The sequence below is a fragment of the Patella vulgata genome, chromosome 8 (assembly GCF_932274485.2).
Source record: "Patella vulgata chromosome 8, xgPatVulg1.2, whole genome shotgun sequence".
Taxonomy (NCBI): domain Eukaryota; kingdom Metazoa; phylum Mollusca; class Gastropoda; family Patellidae; genus Patella; species Patella vulgata.
The window spans coordinates 54,671,301-54,682,606 of record NC_065886.2 but is presented as its reverse complement, the minus strand read 5'-3'; the positions used below and the strand labels follow the sequence as shown (position 1 = coordinate 54,682,606).

The 11,306-nt window shown below is 33.2% G+C and overlaps 1 protein-coding gene across 1 annotated transcript; it reads left to right on the top strand.

The window, feature by feature from the left end:
• Window positions 1-1,185: 1,185 nt before the first annotated feature.
• On the top strand, window positions 1,186-9,942 carry LOC126830010 (death effector domain-containing protein). Its single transcript, XM_050560208.2, has 4 exons — window positions 1,186-1,495; window positions 2,073-2,330; window positions 3,874-4,128; window positions 5,259-9,942. The coding sequence occupies exons 1-4, from the start codon at window positions 1,192-1,194 to the stop codon at window positions 5,366-5,368; spliced, it is 927 nt and encodes a 308-aa protein (XP_050416165.1). The 5' UTR covers window positions 1,186-1,191; the 3' UTR covers window positions 5,369-9,942.
• Window positions 9,943-11,306: the final 1,364 nt, after the last annotated feature.

The window sequence follows — 11,306 nt, the reverse complement described above, 5'->3', positions numbered from 1 at the left end:
ACGATCTATTTTAAAGAGCTCGAGACCTGTTTCACGAAATTTTAACTAAGATAAAATCCAAATTTTAGTAATTTGATTGGATAATATTAGATTGATTTTAGTGCTTAGCCAATCAAAATTGAAGTATCTACTAAAATTGGATTTTATCTTTAGTTAAAATTTCGTGAAACAGGGCCCCGCGGTTTGTAGTTTAATTGCCAACCAAATGTAGAATCGGACAAATATAAATGGCAACACTATTGATTCGTTTCGCTATGAGTAAGCATGTCCTGCCCCGTGTGCAGAAAGATATTGGGATTTGTTTAATCTGTTTAGATGCTACTTATTGAATGTATTGTATTCCGCCCTTCGGTTTAGGGTTAGGGTTATGGGTGGATGGCCGAATGTATTGTATTCCGCCCTTCGATTTGTAGGCGACGTGATACACAGGGAAGTGAATAATTCCCGGGCTGAGGTACGTATTTCGGCTGCCCCTATGATGGTCTTTATGAAAATGATAAATTACTATTTATTTGTTGCATAATTAATCTGTTTTTTTTACTCACATCGGCGTCTTTATTTTTTTTTTATTATAAAAGTATGAATATAAAGGTGTCATGAATCATGAAGTGGGCTACCCTGGTAGATATTGTTGGGAATATAATAAATAATAGATTAAGACTACTGTTTAGAAGCTTACGCAGATAAGTGAAGTCTTACATTCGAAATATTTTATGCGTGTCAAAAGGTTGTGAAAAGTAGATTTGTAACAGATTTTGCTCTGCTTTATAACATTTCCTGCGAGAGAGAGAGAGAGAGAGAGAGAGAGAGAGAGAGCGAGAGGGAGAGTGGGGGGGGGGGGTAACGTCCATTCGACACAAACTGGGTCATTTTATATCAATAATTCACTTGCGCGTAGGGGTCTTTAGCAGTTGGAGGAAACCGGAGGACCCGGAGAAAACCCACATTATAGGCCTACTTATCAACAGAACATGTTTTTTATGGAATAAAATTACTACAACTAAAAATAAAGCCTATCACAGCATATAATATCCTAGATTTCTGTATATTCAGATTTTATTCACCGCAAGCCTTTCAGTTTTCAAAACCCATGATCCAAACTTGGCGAGATATCTTTAACGTGGGGACAGGTTGTCTTTGGGCGAAATGTCTAAAGCCGCAGATTCGAACTAAGTCGCTGTCAAGTCCAACATGGCGACTCCTGTCGAAGGAAGTTCAATGAATTCCACAACTAAACACAAGACTCTTAGCTGTGTGTTTAAATTAGTTGGGGACCAAATGACGTCAATTGATGTAGCCGTTTTGAAGTTTCTGTATACGAAGATAATGAACGATGAATTAATTTCCAACGTGACGGACGGTTACAGTTTTCTAGTAGCTCTCGAAAAAATGGGTCGTGTTGACGAAACAAATTTCAAGCATATTTTGCATTTATTACGAACAATAACAAGACACGATCTTACTCATCTGGTAAACTTACGGAAGCGTAAGACAGGTAGCTCACAATTTCACTACTACATTATAGGCTGTGCCGATATTTTTTGTTTTTTTATGTATAATATTCATTATTATTATTTAGCCTATAAGAAAGAAGACAAATGTTTATTTTCAATAAATTTGGAAAGGGATTTCATCCAATAGTCTACCAGTTTTGATCAATTAATAGGCTGACAATATTGTATTTTTTTACATCTGCAATTTTTGTAGAGTGTGGTTATAATTATTACCCTGATGCAGGGAGGGCCTGGCAAGTGACAACGTGTAGTCGTTTCGAGGGGTAAAAAAAAAAATGAGGTTCCATGTATACATTGGCCTTGGCATGCGGGTAAAAGGAACCCTTTGCAATTGGAATATTTGATATGGAGTAGGCTGTATTAGCAAAATTTCCCTCAGTACAGCATACTGTATAGTGTATGCCCGTCTTCATTAGTCCAGTCAGAGCAGAACAGTAGGACGTTAAACCCCATTTCATTTTATTTTATTTGTATATTACCTGGTAATTAAATTTTTGGTCAGATTACCAAAACTTAAGCATGGACACCAATATGAAAATGGTTTATTTCATTTTTCAGTTGAACTGGATCCTGTTGACGTGTATTTAAATGAAACAGAACATAAACAGAAAAATAATTCGAACATTTCAAATGTAGATAAAGACGATAATTCCAATTTAGATAAAACTTTTTCAACTAGTGATAATAGACCTAGTACGTCACACAGAAAAAGGCAAAGGAAATCATGTTCAATGACAAAAGTAAAATCTTCAAGAACGGACCATCAATTAAAGAATGTGGATGAAGAATTAGAAATGAAGAAGAAAGAGACATGTGGTAAGTATTATATTAAAGACGTTAGTGTTGTGTGTAATTATAAACCCAAATATTCTAGTAGTTTAAAGATCTTAGTGTTGTGTTATGTGTAATTGTAAACCAAAATATTGCAGAATTCTTGGATGTTGGTCTGTATTTTATTTGGTTCACAGTTTTTTGAGATTTTTTTAAAAACTTGTTGGGATTTGTTAGGTTAAAGTATCTAAGTCTCTAACTCAATATCATCCAAAGTCATACATGTTGAAAATACGAATTATTTGTCATTTAAAAATCAACATTGATGTTGTGATCTTACCAGGAAAAGACATGCTTCTGATATCCAATATTTAAGACAAAAATAAACATTTTACCATTGGTACACGAATCGTGTATTATAGTGCGTTTTACTGTCATTTGCAACAAGTGACCAGAAAGAACGAAGCTAGACATATTCAGCTGGAGAGCCTGCTCAATAGACTGGAGTAACCAGACGCTAGAAATTGCTATAGGGTTGAGACACAGGCCGTATTTCACTGGACATAACTGATTTGAAATTAAGAGTCAAAACGGAAACAATTGAATGTAAATCAGTTTATATACAATCAGATTACATTATTATATGCGTTGCGACCCATTTGGGTCAATTTCTAGGTCCCAAATATTAGCGATTTAGCTCCTTTAAACATCAGTAGGAATCCTATTGAATTTCTGAATTGCTTATGAGTTCAAATGGAGCTAACTCCCTTAACACTTACACGTTATGTCTTATAAATGTGAACAGTTCATATGTTTTAGCTTTTTTTAAAAAAAACCAAATCTTGCCTGCGTGTTTCTCCCGGTGGAAAAGTTGGTCTATTGCAATTGTAGTGGGACCGTTTCCATGTAATCATTTTCGTGCTTAAAAAAAAAGTTGCTTGATGAGCGGCTTTTCCGTAGAATTTTTTTCACGTGAAGAGTGCACATGCGTGTCATACCTGCCGTATGAACACAGGTTCTCTTCCACTTATGCAAATGGCAGATTCTTTGAACATGGTGTTATGACATCATTTACGTGGGATTCCACAAAATACAGTGTGAAATTCCATACATGGAAAGCAAGCCAAACCCAATTGAAATTCAGAATTGTGTTTGAAATTTACACATGGTTCTTACCCTTGTCACCTATGCAAGAGTTGTTTTTTTTAGATGTTTTTAACTGGCTGGAATTGCTCGTGAAGAAGAGCCCTATCTTAACCCAGCCTTGCTGATCAATTTACGTGTGTAGTTATTGACTTGAAGGCCACCATTGTTATAAAATACAAAAGTAAAAAGTCTAGGGGCTAAATGGTTAAAGGCCATAATAATTGGAATCTCTCGTACTATTTATTATATATATTATAAAGTGTGCACTGCTAGTATTTGATAGTTAATTATCAATAACACACAGATTGTTTATCCCTGTACATTCCAAAACCTGTCTATGAATATAGAATGACTCAGTCTTTGTGTTGTAATTGACCTTCAAGTATTCTCTCTTTAGTAGATTCCACATGTTGATGTATATTATTTTGTTTTATTTTTTCAGATATAAAATTAAGGGTGAGAGCTGAATATTGTCAACATGAAAATGCATTAGATGGAAATATTTTCTCGAATAAACCTGAATTATTAGAAAGACAATTTGAAAAATTTGCTCAAGCAAACACTATTTTAAAATCTCGGGACTTAGGCTCTATTGTGTGTGATATAAAATTTTCAGAGCTAACTTATTTAGATGCGTTTTGGAGAGATTATATAAATGGGTCTTTGTTAGAAGCTCTTAAAGGTGTTTTTATAACAGGTTGGTGTTGTCTTCTAGTTGTTTCTGTCTAATATTACCTGTATTCCATGTTGGGTGGCACAGTGAGCAAGGTGCTAGCTCGCTCACCTGGAGTTCTCATGTACAATCCCGATGATGGTCAAGAATGTTCCTCCAGATTTTCTGGCGTTGTTGCCTTTTGTTAGTGTGCAGGATTTTAAATCTGGTAATAGCATCTAGTCGTTTGAAAGGGACAATAAACGACGTATGTACTATGTGTACATCTTGGTGTGCACGTAAAAGAACCCCAGACAACTGGAATTCAATTGCTGACCAGGTAAAATTTCCCTCAGCACACTGTATGTCCGTAGGTTCAGAAAACAAGGACATTAAACCCCATTTCATTCACATTATCTGTATTGCGTGGGGGTAAGGGCTGAATGCGACCTGAAGGGAGTAGACAAAAATCTGTATGAAAATGAATGTGAAGTGCCAATGCTCTTCACACTATCAGTGTTTCGTTTGATAAATCTACACCTAACATATAAGCCATGTCTTTAACTCGTACGGCAGTAAATAACAAATAAGATAGTTTGCTACATATGGGTTGTTACTGCTTTCTTTAAATTTAATTTAGTATTTAGTCGTGGTTGGGGAGACACGGTGGCTAAATAGGTAAGATGCTGACTCGCTAGCCTGGAGGTCGGGTATTTGATCCCTATATTGGCCGAGAAAGTTCATCAGCATTTTCCGACGTGGTTACCCCCTTGCCAGTGGTGCAGGATGGAGGGCCTGACAAGTACAGCTGTCTAGTCATTCTGATGGGATGAAAAACCGAGGTCCCGTGTATATGTTGGCATGCACATAAAGATCCCTTGACAGTTGAAATTCGATATAAGAGTAGGCCATAGTGCCGCTGGCCAGGCAAAATTCCCGTCTTCATTAGCCCAGTCAGAGCAGAACAGTAGGATGTTAAACCCCATTTCATTTCATTTTAGTCGTGGTTGTCACTGTAGGAAAATAAAACAAAAAAAACATGACACTTATAATTTGATAGTAGTGGATGACATTTTCACTCTGAACAAAATTCCATGGCTCATATTGTATTTAATAAATAAATAAAAATTAGCATATTGTCATCTCATAATAATTAAAGTTGTTTTTATTTCCAGATACATTAAAACAAGCAGTAGGTCATGAAGCTATCAAGTTATTGGTTAATGTTGATGAGGATGATTACGAAGCTGGAAGAGTCAAATTATTAGCTAATTTAACTCTCTAGTTATTATTATATGTCCATGTTATTTATTATTGTTTTGTTTTTTATAAATGGGCCAAGTCTCCGTTCATATATCTTCATATTATCAAGTTTAAGTAGATACTTATTTTAACCCTTTGTTGTCCAACTAGTTGTATGTACATATACTCAAGTACAAATTAAACGGTTAGCTATGTGAATTTCTCAAATATTTGATATCAGATTTTCTAGAATGAAAAAGCATACCCTGTCTTGTTTACAAATTAAACAGTTAGCTGTGTGAATTTCTCAAATAAATAAAAGTGATATCAGATGTTCTAGAATGAATAAGCATACCCTGTCTTGTTTATGATACCAACAACTATTTATAACTGTTTACTAGTATGTTATTACCTAGTTGACAACCAGTATATGATTAATGTATATTCTGGTGATGTAGGTCCCTCAAGCAGCCAGATCAGACCTTGGTGATGATATCTTATTCATGAAACATCAACTAAAACAGTGTAGAAATATTGAATTTTGATTGAGGACTGAAATTCGTGTTGAGGTTTTAGTTTTTAACTAATTAAAATGAGATATACAGTAATATCTGAGTTAAAGTTTTCATAAAATAAAGAGTTGAGATATACCATACTAATTAAAATTAAGAGTTGAGATATACCATACTAAATGAAATAAAGAGTTGAGATATACCATTCTAAATGAAATAAAGAGTTGAGATATACCATAAAATGAAATAAAGAGTTGAGATATACTGTACTAAATGAAATAAAGAGTTGAGATATGTATAAAATAGTCTTGATAATATAAAGATGATGTTTTTACATTAGAAAGATGAAACTCGACCCATAGAAAAAAATAAATGTGCCATACATTTTATTGTGCTATCAAAAAACTTACAATACGATTATTTCAACTTACCGTGTGTGTTTTATTGTGTTGGGAGTGTGAGTTTATACCCTGTCATTGTTTTAGTCGTATAAAATTGTCTGTTCTTAAATATCATAGATAGAACTACAGACATCGTGCAGGTTACCACCCTGGGCATGGATGCATCTAATTCAGGCAACACATGATGGTGTATAAAGTTTTTTTCCTAGTAATTGCCGGACTTGTTTTATTTTTACTTAAAGTTACAGCCATTTAGATTGTTAAAATTTTGTAATTATGTTCCTTCTGTTGATATCCCCAAACATTTTAACTGAATATTATAGGCTGAAATTGATGAACACATTTATATTATTTGATGAATGATCATCCATATTGGGTATAGATAACTGACTAGTAGTAGAATCAATACTTCTATAAGGCATGTTTTAACCAAATGGTAGATTTAAAATATGGTCTTGAAGGTTTAAAGAATATTGCTGACACAAGTATTGGGATAATTAAATTCATGTCAAGGCGATTATAACTAGTTTGTCATACCGATTATAACTAGTTTGTCATGGCTATTATAACTAGTTTGTCATGACGATTATAACTAGTTTGTCATGACGATTATAACTAGTTTGTCATGGCTATTATAACTAGTTTGTCATGATGATTATAACTAGTTTGTCATGACGATTATAACTAGTTTGTCATGACGATTATAACTAGTTTGTCAGTGTTTATTAAAACAGTTGTTTTATCTCTTAGCATTTATTTAATTATTTGAAATCAGTAAAATTATCTCATATTGAAATGGAAACAAACAAATAAAGGATTAACACTTTTTATAAATCTACAACCAAAACCACACCAATAATTATAACAGAGTTAAATAACATTGGATTAATTTCTCAACATATTTAAAATGTAAGATGTGACTACTAGATAGGAATGTATGTTTAAGTGAGTCTCATAATATCTATTATATCATTGTGAATATGTTCAGTTGATCATTGTGGATATATTCAGTTGATCATTGTGAATATGTTCAGTTGATCATTGTGGATATATTCAGTTGGTCATTGTGGATATGTTCAGTTGATCATTGTGGATAAATTCAGTTGATCGTGGATATATTCAGTTGATCATTGTGGATATATTCAGTTGATCATTGTGGATATGTTCAGTTGATCGTGGATATATTCAGTTGATCATTGTGGATATATTCAGTTGATCATTGTGGAGTTGATCATTGTGGATATATTCAGTTGATCATTGTGGATATATTCAGTTGATCATTGTGGATATATTCAGTTGATCATTGTGGATATGTTCAGTTGATCGTGGATATATTCAGTTGATCATTGTGGATATATTCAGTTGATCATTGTGGAGTTGATCATTATGGATATGTTCAGTTGACCATTGTGGAGTTGACCATTGTGGATATGTTCAGTTGATTATTTTTAATTATTAACAATCTGTTTAAAAATAAACTTGTAATTATTTATTCCTTTATCGTTCTTAATGTTTACTATCATTTATAATATATTCTCTTCAGTTGAAATTTATAAACTTGTTAAATCTGCTTAACTGTGGGATAAAAATTAATTTAGATGCAGAGAGTAGACATAAATAGATAGAGAAGTGACTGTTGAACAGAAGTATAACAGAGTTAGGTAGAATAAAGTTTGATATATAAGGTTTCAGACCTTGTTAAGGGTTGCATTAAATTCAACTTTTATTCTACCAAAGTCTGCTGATGTCTTTCTGTTCTAGATGGACTACCCTATGTTTTGTTATAACATCGTCATTCTATATTCCATAACTAGTACCACAGTTCTTGCTAATATCCCGGTTTATACAGCTATACTGATTCACATAACCTCATAGATTCTAACAAACAAATTAAAATAATTGAAAGATTTGTGTTTGTATCTGAATGAATTGTTTATTATTTACAAGTATTTATTATGATTTTAAGCAATGAACGACAAATAGGGCAATTTATCATTTGTTGTATTTATAATTTATATGTTAATTCCTGCATAATGATGTAATTATTTATTGATGTTTATAATGGACCAACATATTCCATCATCGTCATCATTGATTAATCTGCATGTTGAAAGTGTCAACTGTACACTCTTAAGTATATTAGACACTTAATAATTAGTGGGGTGGGGGGGGGGGGATGGTCGAATGGTTAGCACATGCGCGTTGTATCATAAGGTCTGTATGTGGCAAGGAGTAGTCCAACCTTGTGGGGTTTTTCCGGGTCCTCTGGTGTCCTCCTAGTTTGTGTCAAATGGATGTTAAACCCCATTTCTCTATCATTAAATAATTATTGTTTGAGAAGTTTTAGAGTTTTACACTGCTCACTATTTTATTGTAGAAACACTACTACTACTACAATATCTACTAATTGTTAAGCTGAATTTTGAAATATGTAAAGAAAAATTATTTAGATGTATCTCAAAATGGAACCATTCACTTGGAATAAATTATTTGAGTTGATGACTGTCATGTTAGTAAGAAATCTGTCCATTTTTCAAACATTTTATTTAACAACAATTCTAATCTTCATGTTATGTTATTTCATTTTTCATGTCAATTGAAATGTGAAAATCATTGTAAAAAGATGACAAGAAGATAGATGTTGAACCTCTGGCTTTGTCAGTCCACGATTTAACAAAGTTTTCAACATTTAATTATTTTACCTGTTAACAAATCAAATAGAGATCAGTGGTGTCATTAATCTCAACTTTAAATGAACTGAGTTATTTGATAAAGTGAGTTATTTGATAAAGTGAGTTATTTGATAAAGTGAGTTATTTGATAAAGTGGGTTATTTGATAGAGTGAGTTATTTGATGAAATGAGTTATTTGTTAAAGTGAGTTATTTGATCAAGTTATTTGATGAAGTGATTTATTTCATAAAGTGAGGTATTTGATCAAATGAGTTATTTCATAAAGTGAGTTATTTAAACACTTGTTAACAGTATTTGAGAAACTGGTTATATATAATTTACACAGCTTGGTTATAATCAAACCTCATACAGGGAGGAGTATGATTCATGTTTTGTGTAGTTTTTTTGTTGAAAGAATAAACTTTCAGACCCCTTTCAGGAACTATATGTTGTTATAAAATCAAGTGTTATAACTCTAAAATTAAATACCGGTACATGCTCAAATTCAAATAAATTATTATCACCTTGCGTTCCTTTAAACTCCATCCACAGTTCATTTATTTTACAGTTTATGTAATATCTAACCTAGTCAACATGGAAGCTAATTGTAATTTTGATGTATATGAGGTTGGGTTTTAGATAATTCTCTTCAATGATCAGAATCCTGGTTGTTTGTGCTGAAATGCTGCTAAGTTCTAGTTTATTACTTGAAATTGGTGGCAAGAAGACAATAATTGTAATGTCATACATGTTGTTATAAAGTTTCATGACGTTTCTCAGTGCCGATTGTTTAGTACTGAGGTTTATCATGACGTTTCTTAGTGCCGATTGTCAAGAAGTGAGGTTTAGAAGATTGCTTACAGAAATACAAGTTGTTGATAAAATATAGAGCCTGAATGAAAGTAATACGAGTTGTTGATAATAATATAGAGTCTGACCTGAATGAAAGTAATATTATTATTATTCATGTATATTGTATTTCATTTAGTATAAAAACATCATTGGTATTAAATTATCAGATCTCTACTCAAATCATTTGTTTTTATTTTATTTACATCTCCTGGACCAGAAAGACGGATATTATTTCTGTTTTATAGTTTGAACTAAAATAATATATACCTACATTGAAAGTCAAGTGGTATCTCCAGAGACTGTAAACACACAGGACAATTCTAGAGAATTACTGTTTAATACAGAATGACAAAGACTAGAGAAACCCAGTTGAAACTTTACTCGATGATAAATGGTAATCAAGTACCCTTGCTAATTTATCGTTCTTATTGTAAGTGGATGCAGAAGAAGAATTTTTCTTAGTTTTATTCATGTTACATTGTGTACATTTTACAAGTCTTGTTCATGTTTTTTTAATTTGTTACACAGTAGTGTCAAGGTTTGTGTTGACTTTTGCGAGAAACAGCGATCTAGAATTGCGAAAGAGTTGGGGGACTGTTTTAAGCGTATTTCTACAGGTGCAAGGGTTTGTACCATCCAAACGACTAGTAATAAGGGAGCCCCATGTTATAATTACATATTATATTACTGTTATATATGCCTGTGGTTTGGTGGCTAAATACATGCGTGTTAGATCACAAGGCCTGTCATCGAGAGCGTTGATCATAAGGTTGTCATTGAGGCAAGTGTCGTGGTTTTCGTCTGATCAATCTCGTGGGTTTACTCCGGGTCCATCAGTTTCCTCCTGCTAAAGACCCCCTTCTCCCCCTCTCTCTGCTAAATTTGCAGTGATTAATTCCGCGATGAAGGATACTGCTTCTAAAAACGTTGAATCATGGCTGGAGATGGTGTATCTTCAAAACATAACGATTTATCATAATTCAGAAACAAAACCTTCAGAGAATATATTTTTTAATCCGTTTTCAAAAATTACATGTTGGCCCTTAACGTGCTTAAACATAATTATATGTAATACTATTTGCATTGGTTTACATGATTCTATGGTATTATGACGTACTTTGAACAGTTGGGTTATAACTTGATGGAAACATTCGAACAATTTCAAGCTGTACATATGACAATATGACATATGACACAGATCCTATTTCGTTTCGTTTTTTATAGTTTAAAATTTCGTTTAACTTGTCTTCACAACACTAGGATCTGGAAGAGTTGTTATATAACCCGCGCTCTGGATGATGTGAGGGATTAGCCAATGAAACGGTCTGTTACAGCAAGTTTTTGGCGTGAGGTGCACCGAACTGTGGGTAACCCACTAGAAACATCAACTCTGATTGGTTAATCAAATGTTTGACGTCATAGAAAAAAAGGCTCGTATGACCTCTGACGCGACCATCCACTACAACTGGTCAGATATTCATGTAGTGAAGGCCATCAAAAGTATAAAAAACGAAACGAAATATAGATCTTTATTTTAATCAATG

Excerpts from the sequence above, each read along its gene's own strand:
- LOC126830010 (XM_050560208.2), top strand. The coding sequence starts at position 1,192 with ATGGCGACTCCTGTCGAAGGAAGTTCAATGAATTCCACAACTAAACAC. Across the intron at positions 1,496-2,072 it reads CTTACGGAAGCGTAAGACAG|TTGAACTGGATCCTGTTGAC; the intron begins GTAGCTCACAAT and ends TTCATTTTTCAG. Across the intron at positions 4,129-5,258 it reads TAAAGGTGTTTTTATAACAG|ATACATTAAAACAAGCAGTA; the intron begins GTTGGTGTTGTC and ends TTTTATTTCCAG.